At 41.3% G+C, this 20812-nt stretch overlaps 1 protein-coding gene across 3 annotated transcripts in view; it reads left to right on the top strand.

Moving 5' to 3' along the window:
• Positions 1-20812, top strand: part of nck1b (NCK adaptor protein 1b) — a 44915-nt gene that overhangs the window by 5173 nt on the left and 18930 nt on the right. The window contains exons 2-3 of one of the 3 annotated variants that reach the window (XM_074693406.1): positions 13838-13890; positions 15567-15807. In XM_074693406.1, the coding sequence (XP_074549507.1) occupies positions 15582-15807 (226 nt within the window). In that variant the 5' untranslated portion in view covers positions 13838-13890; positions 15567-15581. Of the gene's footprint in view, positions 1-13837; positions 13891-15566; positions 15808-19100; positions 19308-20812 lie in introns of those variants that run through there. The other 2 variants (XM_074693405.1, XM_074693407.1) reach the window with 2 other exon arrangements.

Raw genomic sequence — 20812 nt, 5'->3', positions numbered from 1 at the left:
TTCTCTATGAAAACTCAGATCACTTACTGAAACGGGAATTTATTCTTTTCCTTGAAACAAAAAGACGAGGAGAAAAAAAGGGGAAGAATGACTACTTCATATTTACTTTTACCTCATCGCTGTTTCTATGTAGATGTGAAAACAAAAGTAAATCTCATGCAAAAGGAAAGTCATAAAGCACTGCTCAGACAAAGGTGTGATGACATCTCCTCCCACTTCTGTAAAATCTTACCATGGAAGCAGTTTGTGGTTGAAATATTTGCTATCATTTCTCATTTACAGTGAGTTATTTAACTTCCTCATACAGCAGAAAGATGTGTTAAGTTTCAGTGGTGTTTTTCTTGGTTGGGTCATAATGGTTTGGGGCTTTCTTTTGTTAGGTTTGGCACTATAAAAATGAGGATGTGTGTACTTGTGACTGACGGCAGCAGATATCCTTTAAATGTCCAATACCTGCCACCTTTTGAGGTAGAGTGAAGAAAGATGGTTATATTTAGCAATTAGATTTTAGTTGAAACTCTCTCTTTCTCACCCTTTTTGTCGGTGATGCAATGGTGGCTTTTGGGGACAAGAAACTTCCTCAGTGCGTGCTAAGACTTAACCATCACAACGTCTGAAAATGCATAATTTTACATACAACCATCAACTACTGCAACTTGTGCAGCCACTCACTGAATAAAAAAAAAAATGTAGCCAAGACTACTTACTGTTAGTTAGGTTAGGTAGTTCAGGGCCTATGTCTACTAAATGCTATTGGTGGACATGGGCCCTAATAGACACGATCCATTTAATTTGCATTTTGATTGTTAACTTTTGCATAACTTGCATGATTCCTTTTTGAAAATGTGTTTTAATCAGATCTAGCTCAAAAAATGTTGGACAAATCAAAGCAAATCAGATTACTTTCAATCCTTTGTCAGTTCCCATTCAAACATTCATAATCGGAAAAGAGGACCATCTCCAGTGTAATGAAAAAGGCCCATCCTTAAAAAAAATCATCTATGCATACTTATAAACACTATTTTTTTTTTAAGTGAGTTGATCAAAAATACTACTCGTTTGACTCTTTGAGTCTATTTTTGTCATGGAATGAATGCTTCCTGTTTGCTTTTATTTAATGAAATTCGGAGAAAACCTTAAAGTAAGTGACTGAAATATCTGTACCTGCAAAAAAAAAAAAGCAATGCAGTTAGTTTCTACTTTATCTGGGCCTCTGACAGTATTCCCATTGATTCTGTCTGATTGGTTATGGAGAAATGACACTGACAAGTGTTGCAGTGTTTCAAATGTTTAACTTATTAAGCTGAATGAAGCAACAACAAATAACTGAATGAATGGTGAGCAGTGAAAATTCCCAAATTCTTAAAATTCTCAAATATTTTAATTTGTTTCTGAACTGATTTACTTTATTGTCTTTTAAAAAGGCCTCTTACTGCTGTTGGTTAGGTTTGATAGATTAGGGCCTATGTCCACTATTGCTGTCAATGGACAGAGGCCCCAATCCAATAACTAAAAACTCGGATCACCAATTTTTGCTTAACTTGTGTGATGTTTTTATTGACTGCAGTGTAAAAAGCAGAACTGTTTAAGAAATCTTAGCACATCAGGTCGAAGGAACTATTCTTGGGTAATTCTTCTTTCTAATGTCCCCAAATGTTTTGCTCAGCTGGAATGAATGTCTAGTGACAGTTTCGGTCATTTTCACCAAGAAACCATTTCTTGAACTGCTCTGACCAAAAATGAAAGCCCTGTTCCTTTTTTCAATTCTCAAAGGGAAACTACACTCCCTGTGTCTGGACAACGTTTTAGTCCCAACATGTGAAGTGTTTTCCAGATGATTAACTCACGCTCACTTGCGTTGCATTTTGATGCACATCTTTTGACAGCACGCTGGCAATTTGACCAACAAACTGTTAGGAACAGCAAAAACAGGCTTCGCTGTTGGACATGACAGAAAGCCAACGGGAAGTTTGAGATTATTCAGACCATTTATCCAATGCTATTGCCAGCTTCAAATGGGATGAAATCCAATCCCTCAGAAGTCTAGGGTTAGAATTGTGGAAGTAAACTAACTCTGGGAGAAATTCTGGCTCAACATCCACAAAGTCTGTTGTTATTTTGTGAGAACTGATGAATCTTTACTAAAAATATTTTGACTTGGTGTGGGCTCCAATCCATACATCTAAGTTTTATCTTGTTGTCTGGAAGCGTCTTGATTGGCGACTCGCAGTGTAATCAAACAAACTCCCGTCAGTGTGAAGATCGAACTGATGCTTTTTCTCACCCAGGCAGAGCAGAGATGAGGCTTCTCTCTTTCTGCTTCCCCTCCTATCATATATCTTACTGATTTTCGTGGCATCACCGTGCAACCTGGAATGCCTCCTGCTCCCAAAAAGCTCACACACAAGTCCCAACACGTGGCTCTCCCTGAGGTCCCAAGTGGCTTGTTTGGTCCTATTGTGACAGCACCCTGAGGCTCATATTTGCCAGGATGTACAGAAACCAAGAGGAAGCTGCTGTATCCATTTCACCTCCCTGACACAGGCAGTCTGGAGTTATCTTGCGGTTTACAAATGATCTGCTATTTTGACTGCAACAATAATTTTTTCCAGAAGGCTGCAGTTACAAGGTTTACAGCTCCATTACACTGCACGGCCTGATTTAGATTTTATTCAAATCGTCTCTTTTATTGACTCCTTAATGCTATGATAGCCCGCCTGCACACACAACCAAACCACAAACAGATTTAATTTACAGTAGTCTTGATGGTAAGAGTCCTCCTGCTTTGTAAACTTGGATTAGTCATTAGGAAATCCCCCTGGGCTCTCGAGAGACTGTGAGGTAACCTGAAAGCTCATTTTGCTGCTTTCTTGATCCCAGATTGCTTGGATGTGGCCACAGTCAGACCTGCAAGCAAAAAAAAAAAAAAAAAGGGCCACCCAGAACAACAACCGACAAATCCAGCAACAGGCAGGGCGTGGAGGCGGATGTGTAGGCTCTTCTCATTTAGGTGGGGGCTGAGGAAATTGATCCGTTCTTCCAAAGAGGTATTATGTTCTGGTGTGTATTTGCTTACACAGAAGACGGGAGTGTTTGCAGGCAAGCGGCTGCTGCAGAGGCCACTTGTCAACTTTGGTGAAGTCATTTAGTGAAAATGGTTAAAGGCAGTAATAAGATGATACGAGTCTGGCTTATGCTCAATTTAATTCCTCAAATGCACGTCTAAATTTAGCCTCTTTTGCGACACTGTGGACTTTGTGAAGGCATGTGGCATGATGTGTTTTGATCAGTCATTTCTGGGCTTTTTATCTTTTTGTTCAAGCAGCTAGAAAATCACTTTGTCTCATGTTCATGTCATCCTTTTTCATGCTTAGCTGGTTTCACCACTGCACAAAACAAGGAGCTGAAAGATAACTGTGCAAACTTTTGAGAGTTCACAGGCAAAGGCATGGTGCTGCACTTGGATTTTAATCAGATGTTTAATGCTGTGTGGAAGGGGTGGAAATTTCCAAGCAGCATGCTATATGATATTAGGTAGGGATGCACCCATAGGAAACTTTTGTCCGATACCAATATCCGATGCAAATATTGCTGATATGGTCAATAACTGATATCTACTGATATCAATATTGAAAACAAAGGAAAAGAACAATCGTGACACAGATGATCATGGGAAAAGACGACCCCAGAGAGGATCAAAGAATGGAGCACCGAAATGAATGCATTTAAAAAAGTATATTTTGTCTGTTTTTTGGATCATAAACAGGACGAGGGACATTAAAGAAGAGGGTCCACTCTTAGTTTTGGTGTTACGTAGCCATAGAAAACAATATTTTTGGGGTCTTGAAAGATAGTTCATGATGCTCTGAAAATGGCTGGCAGCTAATGAGTAAATACTGGCCCACTTTTACACATCAGCCAGTGCCGACATGTTAAAAAAAAATTACCAACATCGGCCAATGCCGATATGTTAAAAAAAAAGTGACCAACATCGTCAGATACCTGGTCCAATATTGATACTGATACATTATGAATACCTGTTATTAAGGCTGGGAACTAAACTACGGTCCTTGTATGGCACTAAAAAATATGCTACCATAGTGCAGAGAATCAAAATATGCACTGTCTTTCGGTGCTAAGTTTTGGTACCCAAAGGGTTACTCATGTCACCAAGATTCGATAACGCACCGATGACTGGCAGTAACGTTGCACACAGTTGAGGTATTCAGGACAGTGTAGCCAATTTTATCGCTATTTAGCAACTTTTCAGACCCCTCTAGTAAACTTTTTCCAAAAAAAAACAACCAGTGACAAATCTAGCAACCTTTAGTAGAGTTTGGAGACTGACTGTAGAAGCATATATTGATCTCTAGCACCCGCTGCTTGTTGAGAAGTAGCGGGTGCTAAGTCCCTCCACTGTCCAAAACACTCATCCAGACAAGTGCCTCTGGCTGGCAGGAGTCCCTCAAAGCTGCAGCCAGAAACAGTGACTGCTGCATGTGCTTATTCCTGTCTCTTTTGGGTTGCTTTTACTGGTCCCGAGCCTGGATAAAGGAGAAGAGTTTGACATTAAAAACAGAATACTGTGCACTTAGTCTGATACTGAGTTTTGAAGCTTTTTTCAATAGGGGTTGTATTGGAAAGGCAAAACTTAACTTAGCTTTGTTCCAGTTTGGAAAAGTAGCAAGAGGCAAAGCCTAAGTAAGTCAAGTTGAGCATGGACAAAACTTTTAGTTTAAAAAAATTGTAAATAACAAGTTGTAAAAAGATTCTCCTACACACATTTCGTGCCAATGGAGGAGAGGCTTTTCAGACCCAGGCACTTTTCAAACCAGGTCATAAACAGGTTTATTCATGCTGCAAAAATCAGCTTCTTTGAATTGGTGTTTATGTGGTTTCCAGTGTTTCTGCGGCTAGCTCCTAGTGGACTCTCAAAGAACTGCAGTTTTTAGCACTCCATATCAATTTCATATGTTTAGACAGAAAGTTGCCACTTGGCTCCAAAATAATCCTGATGCTTTCCTTCTATCGTGCTGCTTTTGGTTTCTTGTTTGTGTAGGTAGGTTTTTTTGTTTTGTTTTGTAAATTCTACCTTAATGAGGTCCTGGTGTAGTGACACAGTGAAAGCCAGGAAAATTTGAGAGTAAAATATCAGAGTTTGGCAAGGATCCAGTCTTTGAAGTCCTGGTACCAGTGCCTTGGTTTTGGCATCAACTGATACAGGAACTGATTCAGTTGATGCCAGTGTTAATTCTGCAGTCTGTATCCTTTAATATGAAGATGGGACCGAGAACGATGATTCAGCATCCTCAGGCTGTTCTGACTTTAGTTCAATTCATGAGCTTTACACATCTGCCCTATGGATTGGTCTAAATATAGCTTTTTGTGTTTGTTTCCAGTACCAGTATTATATCAGTGAAGCTCTAATTATTGTATCACAGAAGTTAGGTCAACTAAACTATAGAGTGATTCTTTAGGTGTGGGATATGCTTATAAATTTTACTATATGTTAATTTCAAGCAATGACCAATTTTACAGTGGGTCATTTGGGTGATATTTCATTTTCAGTTTCAGTTTTTATGCTTTTTTGTGCTTTTCTGTCTGATTTCTCAAATGACAAGTTTGCTCTTCAAAATTAACACCAAAATACATGGTATTGAATATTAATTTCAGTATTATTTGTTTAAAGGAATCACCCAAATATTATAAATGTGTTTTAAAAACGATTTTAATAAATTATATGGGTAAAATAATTCACTCTGTGTGTGTCTGAGAAATCAGCATCAACTGTGTTACCCTTTGAAAAACGGTCTATAAATCAGCAATGATTTGCTTCAAAGTCACATGACTGAAATCAATTAAAGTCACACCCATTTTGATGGGAACCATGAAAAAAATGTTGCATATTTTAACTCCTCCTCATCAATATTTCATCAAAATGATTGTCTGTACATGGGGCGCTTTGGTTGTTTGTCAACTGTGTTACCAATATTTCTGGTGCTACTATAAATGTAGAAAAAAAACTGTGAAGAAAATGCACAGAAATATGAGGTGATGGAGGTCAGGTGGTGACATGTTTAAAGTCTGCAGTTATGACAAGAGGCAAAAAATTGAGAAAATGTCAATTGTGTTACCTGTCAACCGTGTAACATGTTGTCAACTGTGTTACATGTGATTTTGTGTCTTTTAAATTTTGGCTAAACTATGATATGAACGTTGAGGAACATTTCTAGGAAGAGTAGTCTTGCATAGTAATGTTTAATAATCCTAAATCCAAAATAATATGGATTTATGTTGGAAAAAATTGTCCCAACTTTTGTCCATTACACGGTTGACAAAATTATGCTCCAATTTTTTTTTTACACCTAATATTTAAGAATTCATTAAAGCTTAAGCCTGCCAACTAATGAATTAAGCACATTCCAGGTATTTAATTTGCAATCAAACAGAATATGAAATAAAAAAAAAATCACTTTATAATGTGTTGATACACACAGTCAGCCTCATGTGTGTAAGACAGACAACATGCAGTTTCACAATATGCTTTATAAAACAGCCACACGGAAGTGGGAAGTTAAAATAAGGAAGTGAAAATTCCTTCAGCAATCATTGTGTCGAGAAATTTGATGATCTCTTTAATTCTCATAAATTAATGCTGTAGATTAAATTAGATCAGTCTGTGACCAAGTTTTTTTTTTTTGCATGGGAGTCTTCATTTCAAGGCTTTAAAACATATCTCACACCGTGACAGTTGTTTACGCTTCTCATAGATCTGTTCAGAGCACAGAGTGGGCCTTTTGATGTGAAGTTGGCCTTAAAGAGCGCTCAAACTTTTGGTGTTTGTCGTTGCTATGAGAGTAAATCTCTGGCAGTTCTCAAAGGACATGAGCCCCTGTCTATTTTAGGCCATTCCCAACTGCTGAGGGTGATCCCGAGGGGTGAATAACCAACTGCTTTCACACACTCATGAGCCTCTATGCTAAGCCCCCAAACACCAAAGGCCCCTCTGCTCTTAATAAAGTTTTAATGTGCTGTTTGAATGAAGAGCATCAGGCTGAAGAGAACACACCCTGCCTTCTCCTGACTGAGGCCCATTACTTGCATCAATGCAGAGCAGAGATAAGTTATCTGCACTCCATCAAGAGGTCAAGCCTGCTCTCTGTCAGATTGCATCACTTTCCCATCATCCGGTCACCCTTGCGTCCGCACTTCCTGTCTCACAGCTGGCCTGCCAAGTCTCCCATGACCCTTTGCTGCGATGCTGCTGTTTTGTTTTGTTTTGAGAGAATCTAGGACAGCTGGGATGAGAGTTGCAGTCTCACGGGTTTTGCAGTTTAATGTGGAAAGGGGGAAAAAAGCGACTACACTAGCATGTTTCCATCAATCCTGCAACTGTCCGTTTCCTGTGAAAGCAGACCCCCCCTTCCTCCCCCCTCGGCCTTGTTTGCCAAAATGTGAGTTTTGGTGTTATGTTGGAGGAAGTGCAGCAGTGCCAGAGGGGCTGAGTGAGCAGTGAGCATACAGAGCACATTCCAGAAGGCAGCAGAGGCTGTGATTTTAGCAGGCTGTCACAGGGATTAGGTTACTCTGTCTGCCTCTGTGAGCTCATGCTGTTGCTGTCTCAGTGCCTCAGCAATCCTGTCGAGCAGCAGGGCACTATTTGCTCCTTCTGGGCTGCAAGTATCCATAATTACTTTTCTACAACTTGTATTCAGTATCCAGTCATGACTACAGGAACCTTTTCTGCTTTCACTACACCGCCACTTGTGTATTTGTTTTCCTGTAGAGAAACGCCGGCTTGTGGCAGCAGCTGTTGTCTGCAGGAAGTGGTGAACTTGTGTCACTGTTGTTTCAACCTAACTCGCAAGCTTGCTCTGCATCTCCACTCCACCACCAATGTGCAGTAGTTGTGGTTTGCGGTTCCTCCTTTAAGTCCCCTTATTTTAAAATACGTTGGAAGATGAGAGCTGAAAATCAGTGCCTGTCCTTTATGTAGAGACAGCAGAGCCAGGTTTGGGGTGTTTTATCTCCTGCTGATGGGAAACAGTTGTGAGCAGTGTTGCCACTCTTGAGGACATAAGTGGAGGACTGATAGGACCACTGGTTGACCCGTCACTGGCCTAGAGTCACAGCAGATAAGTGGATCTGCTTTATCAGCTTGGTATTTAGTTGCCGTGTATCTGCTTTACATTTGCACTCATGCTCTTTCACACGGTGTTATGACTGCAAATAAAGTTCAACCTGGCACTCTGTGGGTGAATTTGTGGGTTTAATTTCTGTGAAACTGTTTTTGCAGGTGGAAATGAATCTGCTTTAGAAAATGTTTAGGAACTAGAAAAGCTCTCAGAGAGCACAGACCTCCACCAAGCATACTGTGATTGTCACGCAACACTTTAGTCTTACTTTAATGTTATACTCCCTTTCAACAGACTGTCCGCTACAATTTTTTTGAGTGATGTTGTTCACAGGCAAACTCTCCTAAAAACATAACCCCCTAGGCGGAAGTAATAAGCAAATAAAAAAGTAAAAGAAAAGCTTAAAATTATGAATTCAAACACATGTGGGTTGATTCATGTGGAATGAATGTTTTTATCTGGTTGCTTTGTTCTGATTTCAGTTAAACAAGTTGGAATAACTCCTGGAAAATTGAAAATGACATGCAATACATGCTTACTTTCCTCTTTCCTCAGCATTTCTAATTAGTTTTAGTAAGTTCATTAAGTTTCTAGTGCAGTATTTAAAATAGTACAAAATGAACAATTTCCACAATTATTATTTCCAAATCGATGACCTGAATGGCAGGAATACATGTGGGCTTTTGGCTTTAGTTCCAACCTGTCAGTTAGGGTATTAAAGTGGAAAACATCAGCCAATGTTTGCTAGTAGCAGGCGCACCGCTACATGCTAGCCTGTAGATAAATGATGCTCGTAACCTGGGTTGAGCCTGAGCTAGTAGCATCGAAAAGGAGTGTGCTTGCTAATTAGAAACCTTCCTCAGCCACTAAACTACTGCTTACCAAACCCTGAGGTTCTCTGTGTCACAATGACCAAGGCACCTGTACCTCAGTAAGCAAATGCAGGGCAGCCGGTGGGACATTTCACCTTGACTCAGACATTGATAAATTTACTTTTTGTGAAGGACTTACTCAGTATATCCAGACTACTCCAAGAACTTTATGCAGCAACAATGTCCTTCTAACAGGAGAGAATAAGAATGATTTAGAAGGGTAGGATCAGCTGTATCAACATGCGGGCAGATCTACCTGTCATTATAGGTCACACTCAACACTAAACGATGTGAGAAAAAGAACCATATTCGACGGTTTCTGTCTGCTGCAACGTGCCATAAATGAGTTGCAAGATGCACTTTTCATGTCTTGTTTTCAGACATAAAATAGGCCACTTGTGGTAAGCATATCCATCAGTATAAAATGAGTGGTGCATTTTCTATATTTTTATAGTAGTTTATCGAGACTACATGTATTTTGAACATGACTGCCACACAGTACAGCACAGCTGTCAAAAATACCGTTGCCTGACATCAACTGCTGTACCAGTAATGAGAAGGATTGTAAACTCACTCAGCATGGTGAAAGCTCCACACACAAACTACATAAAACCATGTGACCTATATTCTGGATATTACGGTAATTAGCACCGGTTAATATTGGAGTATGCTGATTAGCTGTGCTATGGGTTCACATCAAAGTAAGCTACCATCAAGATGATATAACTGATCATGAAACACCCTCTGCAGCTTTGACCTGCTCTGAAGGAGTTGTCCCAGTTTGTGGGGAATCCCCGACAGTTACCACCAGCCAACAACTTGACCACCTGTCTGCAATCTATGTGGTCAGCACACTGCTGTTGACAGCCAGAGCTTGTGCTCACAGATCCTGTTTTTTTTTCTTTTTTTTTTCTGGTATTTGAGTTATTTATAGAGCTGGACTTGCTTCATGTATAGGGGCAGTTAGTCATTACACTGGTCATATGACACAGAGTGGATCATGACATCATGTTATCCATGACCAAAGGACAAATCCCCACTGGAAGGAGATTTTTTTTTATTATTATTTTTGTAAGTAATTATTAAATATGTGGCAATTTTTACTGAAACTGACCTTAATGCTGGAAAACATATTTGCTGCACCTTGAACACGTCAGTGTAGCATGTTAGCTGGCGTCTTCTTTGACAAGAACTTCAGTCTGAACCAGTATGTCAATCTGGGGAAAGTATCCAAAATGAGGTTTATCCAGAAAACAAAACAAAACCTAAAACACATCACACATGCTTCAATCTCTCCTCTTTTGAGCCACAGCAACTCTTTGTTCCTGTCTTAACCAACAGAGTTTGCACAAAGTAGAACTAGTCTAAAATGCAGCAGCCTGAACTAAAAAAATGAGAGACCACATTACTGTTTTGGCTTCCCTTCACTGGCTCCAGATAGCTTAGATTTCCCACGTGCCTATTGAATTTCTGGAATCTCATCCGCCATCTATTCTCTATTCTTCCACGTAATAGTTGTTTGAAATACAGCAACATGTTTCATCAACAGCGTGATATAGTTTGCACAAAATCACAAAAAAAGCAAGCACAACCAGAAAAAGTGATCACAGTCATAGCCCACACTGCCTCCTTGTGTTTTGGTGGACATCTGCAGATAGTTTAAAATTCATTTAGACAAGACTATATGTAACCAGCATACCTACCTAGAAGTCATGTAGCTAAGCCTGTCACGATAATCAGTAAATCAATTAACCGAATGATAAATAAAAACGTCCTGGGTAAGTTTGCCAGCCTCGATAAACTGACATGTGCATGCATGTTTGTTTTCCCCCTCTCTTTCAACCAAAGAGGCTGAATGAGAAGATGGCTCACTACGTCTATCTTTCCTAACATCGGGGTGCATAGGTTCTATAGCGGATTTAGCGGATTTATAGCGGAGTGAGCATCTGTCAAAAATGCGATCTTTAGGGTGACGACGGGGCTGCTCGCACGTACACACAGAGAGAGCTGAAGCGAGCGCCCTGAGGGGTAAGGAGGAAACACGCTAATATGAGTGATGGCACGAAAGATACGGTTCTTAAGCCGCCTGCCACAGTCCCAGTGTGGGAATATTTTGTTTTTTATCAGAATGAACAAAGTGTGAGCTCATGAACACCAACGAGCTGATATGTCGCATTTGAAAACAGTGGCGACGAAGAAGAAGAGGGAGGTGCAGCGGAGCCTTGTTCTTTGACAATCCACTCTTACTGAGGCTTTTGGTCTGCAAAGAAAATAGAAATAAGAGCGCCAAATGGTGGGCGCTCAAAGACAGCTACATTGCCAAAGAAATGCAGCCCTTCAATACGGTTGAAAGCCGGAAAAGTTAAAAATGTTTGACAGACAGTACGGATTGACTGGGAAAAAGGACATGTTACAAACAATTCAGGAACTGTATAAGCTCCCTTTTATTTAGGCTATAGTTTTTATTGTTGTTGCCTTTTTTTTTGAGTTTTGTATTTTCTTTAGAGACAGGATTTATGTTTTATTGTTTTTGATTAGTATTAATTATTTTCATTGACATGTATTTTTTTTTCTAAAAGAGAGTCCATTTCATTTTCATTGGGTTTTTTTTCTCTTTCTTGTTTGTTAAATTTATTATATTTTTTGTTAAATTTGTTTTATTTAAAAAATCCTGACCTTTTAATTACAGTTAAATACTCTTAAGAAATTAAAGTTTCTTGCTTTTGATATGGTGTACTCACTTTATTATCCCATTTATCATTATTACATCAATGAAAAAAATGGAAAAAAAATCAAAATACTATTGACAATAATATCGTTTATCGGCAATAATATTTTGGAAAATTATTGCCTAGCAAAATTTGTTATCGTGACAGGCCTACATGTAGCTGCTTTGCGCTCTCTGAGTTCTTTTGTAGTTTGTAATATTTCACATGTTGGTGGTTTTTATAGCAGTCATGCATTGTTATGACTGAGAGTTTCTGCCTTTATATTTAAAGGCCCCCTGTGGATGGGGTCAGCGGATGATTTGGTACCTGTATTTCTCCCGACAGACAGCAGAGTGAACAGAGCTCCGCATCATTTGAGCAGTTTGACCCGTCTGACCTCTCGCTTAGTGCTCCGCAGCGACTCGTGGCCTCGCCTCAGTCTGGAGCTGTGGCCCGATTAGCTCCGAGCATCTGTCACCCAAACTTTTTTTCCTTTTTTGTGATCCTCCCTCACATCTGCACCGTCATAAGTCACGCTCGGTGTTAATGTGCACTTAATGCTCAGCCAGCCTTAGGGGGTGGTGGCTCTTTACAGGAGTCAGACTGGGATGCAGCATGCTGCCCAAAAATGGGACACAGCTGAAAGAGTCCTACATTGAAGATTCTATTATGCAGTGATGGAAAGAGAATGAAGTGAGGGAGGGGAAAAGATGTTGTAAACGGAGAGGCAGCACATATATACTCTCGTCAGCCTCTTTGGCAGACTGTTATCCAGCCCAGCCCAGGGAGTGGAGAGATTGTTGCCTTTGTCTTGGTGAAAGAGGCAGCACTCGAGGAGAGTAAATCAGCTCTTTGTTTTTGTGTGCCGCTCCCTAACATGTCTCCCAGTGTTCATTAATTAAATTGGACATGGAAAAGAAGCAGGCAGTAACATGCCATGAGATAAAACCACAGTGTACACCCTAATTGTCCTGGTAAACAAAGTCAACAACACTCAGTGAGAGGAAAATCACCCAGAGGTGTCGCCTTCTTTTTTATCTTTTACATGATATGATTCAGCGTTTCTTCACCAGCTTTACTTTTCCTCTCGGGTCTTAGCCGATGCTTATTTGCTGTTTGTTTTACTCCTCTTGGTTAATCATACTGAAAGTCAGCTCAGCTCTGAATGTTTGCCTAAGATCAGGTTCGGGGGCCTCTATCTCAAGGCCAGCTGCAGCTGAAACTTAAACTCGACTGCTTCAAATAAAAACCAAGAAGCCCTCGATCAATGAGGTCACTGTCTGGCCCCCGAAGACGGTCAGGGAGGTGAAACTTCATCTACTCCCATGACATCAGAGCGGCTAAGTCCTGCCTCGCTCCTCCTGTGCGCTGGTGGTATTAAGCTAAGTTGTGCTGAACGCCACACCAGTCATAAGACCCGTTGTTGTGAATGTGCTCATTGTTTGCTCGATCACTGATCTCTCAGATCATACTTTTAAAACAACCAGAAGGGGGGTGTTTGAAAGTTCTTGTGATAAGCAATTCTGCAGACAATGGGGCCACACTTATAATGCAGATCACATAATTAGAGCATTTGCATACGCAGCGCATGCAGGAATATTTATAGGCCTGTGCTAAATTTAAAGCAATATCCAGCATCATTAGCGCAGAGTGAGAGATCCTCTCTCAGTCCCTGTCTTCTTCACCCTCCTGTACGCTAATCTTTGCCATCGTCCTGCCTCCCAGGTTTGGGTTTGATACTTAGTACAATAGACAATCACTGGACTGCTCCTGAGGAAATCATCTCTTTTGTAAAGTTTGTAAGAATGTAGCCACTTAAGAGATTGCCTCTGTACTCTCTGGCAGCTTTAGTTGCTGGAAACTGAAGAGAATTCTGTTATGTTAAGAGCACAATTGGTTTCAGGGGAAATTATGTTTAACTAGACTAAACTTTGGAAACAGAAGCTGGCATCCCTTCAAAACTCTTGCCCAGCTGAGGTAGGTTTGGACAGTTAGTTTTGTACCACACAGTCTGCTTTCATGACATTTGAAATGAAAGGCAAATACAAGTTTCAGAGTAGGGTTCAGAAATCTTCGCATGAGTTTATTCGTAATCCTCTCCTCTTGTCTCTGCTCTTCCCAGGTCTACTGAGACACACCAGAACCCTTGAAGTTCTCAGCTTTGATGCAGCACAGGTAGATAGATCTATTTATTCCCAAACGCAGTTCTAAATTTATCTTTTCTTGTGCGTCTCGCAGCACCTCATCACTGTGTTGAGGATGAAATGCAGATGCAGGCTGGGAAGACAAAGATAGGAGGAAAAAGTTATCTTCATGCAGAAACAGGCTTTTTGAAGGGAAACTGAGTCCTCTAAGCGTATTCAAAATGAAATAACTGACTCATCCGTGATGCAGAAGTGGCAAAAAAAGGCCAGAATTGCTCACAACTTCTGCTTACCAACTTGCAGAGGGGGGTGCCCTGTCTGTTTTTGATTTCCGCAGAAGAAATCTGAATCATGCCATCTTCATCATTCTCAATGGTGAACAGTAGCAACGCAGATTTCAAGTGTTTTCTGTGATTGAATTTAGGAAATGTTAACGATAAACACAACATATGGTTAGTAGATAAGCCCAACAGGGTGTGACACAACAGCAATGTGAAGTGAAGGAAACATTGATTAAAAGATTCATATTGATTGAAAAGCTGCTGCTATGATCACCACCGCTCATGGTTTAAGTTTCTTTGCTAACGCTCAGTCTCAAGCGTTAACTAAAATTGTACTTACCTGCTCTGCTGCTGTTATCACTTGGGTTGCGGGACAGGGTCACATATGAAAATGTCTGCTTTTTAGCTGTGACATTTTGCCATGGTAACCAAAACTAACATCGATGTCACTTTGATAATAACATAAGCTAAAAAGTTTACCTCTATCTATGGTGTCAACAAGCAGAAGCTTTGAACTCTTGTCATCTGATGAAGGAACTGAAATTAATAACAATAAGGGACTTTGACCAATCAGAATCAAGCATCTCACACTCCTGGAAAGTCAGCAAGAAAGGCGTGTTAAAGATACTGGATATAAACATGCAGTGCAGGGTCATAAACATGATCTCTGTAGACATATAGTCACATAGAGCAAGACTTAAACGTCTAAAAGTGGATTTGCTGCAACAAAATAACTGGAATATGTCTAACAGTCACTCACTGTGTTGAGTTTTCTGCCTGCTTTGATCTCATGCTAAGTTGACCTGAGGGGTCCCCCTGGGCTTGGTCCTCATACCACTTCCCTACCCCTCTTTAACATGTTACCTCTAACAAACCATAATGTGACTTTCCATTTGTATGCAGATTATACCCAAATGTACCCTCCTATTTAATTCAATGAGTTTAACAATTTCTTAGATCTAAGACCATGTCTTTCTTTGTTGTTGAAATTCCAAGTAGAAACTCATGTTAGCTTCATTACTGCTAAAACTGCTTGACATAGACCGACACTGACACAAATAACTGAGATTTGCAGAAATTTTTTCTATGTTTTACATTTTTCCAGTGTCCAGATCCACTTTGATGTCGTGCAAAGTTGACCTTTGGGGTTCCCCAGGGGTCAATCCTCGGACTACTCCTCTTTTTCTGTTACATGTAACCCCTGGTTCATCTGCAGCCATAATGTGAATTTATACACAGATGATTCCTCACTGTACCTGCCTTTTAATCCCAATGCTTTTGACCTAGCAGAAACCCGTGTCTACATCACTGCTCAGCTTAAATTGACACTGAACCAGATTATTTAGATCAGCAGAGGGATTTTCCATAATTTATATTCTTCCAGCCGTTCTAAACTTCATATTCTCTTCTTTCCTCTCCTCATTAGTGAACCCGCTTCAAGATGACGGAAGAGGTGATTGTCATCGCCAAGTTCGACTACATGGCCCAGCAGGACCAGGAGCTGGACATCAAGAAGAACGAGCGCCTCTGGCTCCTGGACGACTCCAAGTCCTGGTGGAGGGTTCGGAACGCCACAAACAAAACGGGCTTCGTGCCGTCTAACTACGTAGAAAGGAAAAACAGCGCGAGGAAAGCTTCGATTGTCAAGAATCTCAAAGACACTCTAGGTATGACTTTAGGATTTATGTGGTTTGGATTCTAGCTGTGGAGGTATTTTCAGAGCAAACATTGGTTTAACGTTCCTGCTTTTTGAACCACACAGCTGATTCTAGCATTGGGTAGTTTTTTGGACCAAAAGTACCTCAATCTGTCTGAGCACACATCGTGTTTAATGTAGCGTATGATTGGCCAAAATGCTGAAAGCTTCCTGCTTTTCACTGCACACTTAGTATCTGATTGCATAGCATGTTGTGTGATGCAAAGTGCTTTTATTTCACTGCGAAAGCGGTTTCATATTTCTTTAATTCCTGTTACTCTTTGGAGATTAAGTACTGGCATCGCTTCTTTCTGTTTGTGTATGAGCGATTGAACCATGCGTGTCCGCCTGCCCTCCTCCACCCATCAGGATCTGAACTGCTCAGGTGTTGTCTCCTCTGACAACACAGTAGTTATATTTCTGGGCACTGCTCTTTGCCAAGGGCCTCATTCTCCGAGCCAAATGTAACTCTGTTCATAAGCCAAGGTTACCATTTTTCTTTGCTTAATTCTTCCTGATGACAGACGCTCATGATAATTTGGGATCTCCGCTCTGACCGCTGGCATCCCGTCTGGAACACAGACGCAGTAACTCTGTTTCTACTTTATGATCGTTCATATCATGTTGTTTTCTCTTCAGTTTCTGATGCTTTAAAACTCTAATCTCTCGAGTTGTTCTGCTCTGCAGGGCATCATTGTCCCGGCTAAGAGCATTACCGGATAACCATGTTTGTTAGTGTGCTATGGCCATGTTTGTTTGGCACAGATCTCATTAGATTAGGTCAAAGGTTTGTGTTGTACAACAACATTTGTTACAGAGACTTAAAAGCACACCAAACAAGCCTGTGTGCTAATGGCATTGTTTTAGAAGGGCTCAGGGTTGTTCTGGCTGTGAAGATAACACATTACTGCTTACAGTACAGCAGCTTTTCTCCCAGCTTCTTAAGCCAGCACTCTGTTATAAAGCTCTTCAGACAATAACAACACGTCTAACCACACTAATGAGACCGCCAACACGGGGAGCATTATCTCCTCCACCATCTTTGTTGTGGTGGTGTCGAGCTGCAGTGATCTGAAGTTTGGACTGTGAGAGGAAGCCCAGCACCCCCAGGAGCTCTTATGTCTGTACTGAGCACAGCAAGATGAGGGGGCTGTTCTCTGTGGGTGCTCCTAACCAGAAGTGTGTCATCAAACTCTGGCTTTATCGCACACTGCAGTGTCAGAAGGAAAGTTATCTGTCGGACATGAGAACTGTGGCTTCCTGTGAGCCGTGCAGTGTTTTCCTTTTCATGTCTGTTGTGACACCAGAGGAGTGTTGTGTGCTGAAATGCCCCGATGGAATATGATCCATGCGTGTTCATCCATGTCTCTATGAACATTGACTTCAACCAACAAGACTTCTGAAAGGCCCTGTGAGGAGCTTATCAGTGACCTAAAATAGTCTCACGTTTCCATATTTGCCTGTTGATAATCTACAATTTGAACTGTGATTATCAGTGCTAAGATCTGCTGTTACCTCTGACAAGGAGGTTATGTTTTTGGAAGAGTTGTCTATTTGTTTGTTTGTGAACAACAAAAGTAACCAACGGATCTTGATGAAACTTTCAGGAAATCTTTAAAATGGGATGAGGAAGAAGTGATTACATTTTGGAGGCGATCCGGATCTCTGTCTGGATCCAGGATCTTTTTTTAGAGGATTCTTTATCTTTGTGAGATAAGGCCATTTTTACGATATGTGTAAATAACTCCACAGTAAATGGTCAGATTGCTTTGCAAAACAAAACAAGACAAGGTCACAATAATTTCTGGCAGATGTAAAAGTACGATCCAGATCCTGGAAATATTCTGGATACTAAGATCTAGAATATGAAATATGTACTGGACCATCATAATTTTCAACACTATCAGGTAACAAATTATCGTACAAACTTGCAACTAACACCATGTTGCGTGACAATCACAATATGCTTGGTGGAGGTCTTGGCTCTCTGAGTGCTTTTCTAGTTTCTAAAAGCTATTTTTCAGTATCCCCTGGTACTGGTTGACATGCCTTAGAGTGCCAGGCTGTAACATTACATAGTCTGCTCACCTTCTGTTCATCAAACTACACTAAAAACTGAGCTAAAAAAGTTTGCTTGTTGTCATGTTTCAAACAATCCCGCTATGTAACTATAGATAAAAACATTACATCACCACTTTGCGTTGTACGAAAAGTTGTTTTGATCTAAAAAAAAAAGCTGTGTTAGAGGAAGATTCATTTGTAGCGAATACAAATGCACGCCTTTGCAAGAGTCATGTCCTTTCAACAGTGGGTGATAGTGCTCATGGGAAATTGAGTCCTCTTCTTAGAAAAAAATAATCCAGATTCTGGCCAAAAGTGTCTCTGTAACCAACAAACGCTTAACATATCGTCCTCACACCTTGTGTCTTAAAGCATAGAAAACCTTTGTTATGTGTTGTATTTATGCACGTGTGTGTGAGGCTCAGTGGGGGTTTTGTGTTTTCATGTACAACATCTACAGAACCTCCCAACAACTTCCCACCTGTCACTACCTCTGTTGATCAAATATCCTCAGGTGAACAGCTGCAGAAACCACACATACACATACACACATGCACACACGCACACACAGTCTCAGGTCTCATAAAACACACACTGTAATGTAAAACATGAGGTAAGGCTAAAAACTAGCCTCGTAAAATGCTAATACAATAAGAGTCGGCTTGTAAATACGTCACCTTCATTTGTACTTCTTTAAAGCGTATGAGCAGATTCAGGATGGTTTAACTGTCAGAGCGTGGGTGGTTATTCTGTGGGAGAGCAGTTACAGTCAGTTGAACACACTTTCATATGTTTTGTGCGATGAAGTCTCTCTGAAACAAGCCTGTTGCTGGGTGTGGAGTTGTGTCATCATTCAGAAGTATGTGTGGATTCATGTTTCCTGTGTTTGCTGCACACTTATGAGTGTCTCTCTACAAACAACTGCAGTCATGTGACCCTGGAGCTCTTTCTGACTCACTCAGGCGTTACAGTGTTCTCATAGATCCCTGCTGACTTCATTTATTTAACCCCCTACTTTTTCAAAAACACAAATCCACAGCTGGATGTAAACAAAAAAAAGCTGCTTCACTTTCCTTCTATCTCTCCTCTTTCATCTCTCGTCGTCCTCCGGGTCTGAACTTCACCACCACTACCCACCCTCCTCCTCCTTCCCTCCTTCCACCTCCCTCCCTCCCTCTTCCCCTTTCCATGAGGCCTCTGCACTCTGCCTTCCAGAGGCCCTCTCTGTCCCGCGCTCCCATTGGCTGAACCTTGACCACATGGTTCTCTGAGTGGGCCGCCCTGCTCCGCTATCCGCCCCAGCTCTTCTGGGTGTTCACATGGAATAACTCCACAGCTGCAGTGGGAAGAAGGCGAGGGGCCGGGAGACAGAGAGAATGGACATGGCTAACCTATTCAAACATTTCTTTCGTGAGTTCTCAAACTCTTTCTACTCTTTGGAGAAGTTGTTTTGTTATTTTCAGAAAGTGGGGCCACTTTTTTCCCTTTCTCTGATCGTGAAGTAGCTTTCTTTTGTCATCTTCTCTTTTGATTTTCACTTTATTCCTCTGTTTGTTTTCTGAAAGAGTGTCACAATTAGAGAAAGAGGATTTATTTGTGCTAACATGTTGAGAAAGTAGAGACGGTGTCTTCAGTCTTTTGAGGCTCTGTGTGTGTGTGTGTGTGTGTGTGTGGCTGCAGACTGGGTGGATATGCGTTTGAAAAGCTGAGCTGAAGCCTGTAATTGCCACAGCAATCCTTCTCTGTCTTTCTTTCAAACACACACACACACAAATACACACACACACACACACACACACACACACACACACACACACACATTCATACATGCAGTTATCCTGCTTCATTTTTTACTCGAAGTTGTCCGAATAAGTGGGCTGCGACTCGATGGATTATCTCCCTGGAAGATTCTTTTTTTTTTTTTCTAGGAGTATCTCAAGATGTGGTCTGTTTTCTTTTCTGCTCCCCTCAGGGTGAGCTTTCTGAAAAAAACTCCTCCACCCTTCTGCCACTCATGGGTTACAGTTGAAGGGACGCGGGGTGCTCATGTAGAACACTGTTGTCATTGTGCCGTAGGGTTGGGGGGGTTCCTCTGCTGATTGATAGGACCCGGGCGCCCATCTCCTGCACCTCGCTCGGCTATCACAGGAATGTCATTACCTCGGCAGCTCCGAGAGCCACGGATACTTTACAGCCACACTTTTTCAAAAGGCCTCACCGCACACCCTCGCTGTAATCTCACCTTGTAATTGTTGAGTGCTATCTCTTGTCTCTTCACACCAGCAGAGTGTGTGTGTGTGCTGAGGAGAACGCAGCGACAAGCTAAGAAACCTTGTGTAAACTGAGAGCTGTTAGCCTCCTCTCATTCTCTCTTTCTCTCCACCCTCTGTTTTCCTGTTTCTCAGCCTCCCCAGCGAGCGGAAACTCTAATTTGAGCCACATTTCTCCCTGAGCCTTTATGGAGCAGCGCTGGCTAGAGAGGAAGTGAGAAGTTGGGAGGAAGTTGAATCATTGTGCCGGGCTCTGGCAGGTTTCTGTCCTCCCGCTTCTTTTTCTTTCGAACCACCGCTTCACATTCCTCCCCCAGAACAGAAACGACATTATCTTAATTATAACATCAGCAGGAGAGTCTTCAGTGTCAGCGTCACTCCCGGCCTCTTTGTTTCACTCAGTCTTTGTTTTCCTGTGTCCTCTGCCATTAAGAGTTGCTTCAGAGGAAGTGAGCAGTGGTCTGGGCTTGTTGAGGACGAGCCAGAGTTGTAAACATGTTAGCAGGGAAGAGTGGAAACGTCAACAGGGCATCTCTCCATGTCTTTTGAACCTATCGCCTGCTGTTTCCTCTGTTTTTGATTATTTTCTCCACTCTTTGATTAGCAGTAGTGCTGAGGTGTGATGTTGATTTCCTTCACAGAAGA

Source organism: Halichoeres trimaculatus, unplaced genomic scaffold, assembly GCF_033239565.1.
Source record: "Halichoeres trimaculatus isolate MK-OKI-2021-1 unplaced genomic scaffold, fHalTri1.1 fHalTri1_scaffold_18, whole genome shotgun sequence".
NCBI classification, from domain to species: Eukaryota; Metazoa; Chordata; class Actinopteri; order Labriformes; family Labridae; genus Halichoeres; species Halichoeres trimaculatus.
The sequence above is the reverse complement of the archived record's forward strand: the minus strand, read 5'-3'. Positions and strand labels throughout refer to the sequence as shown.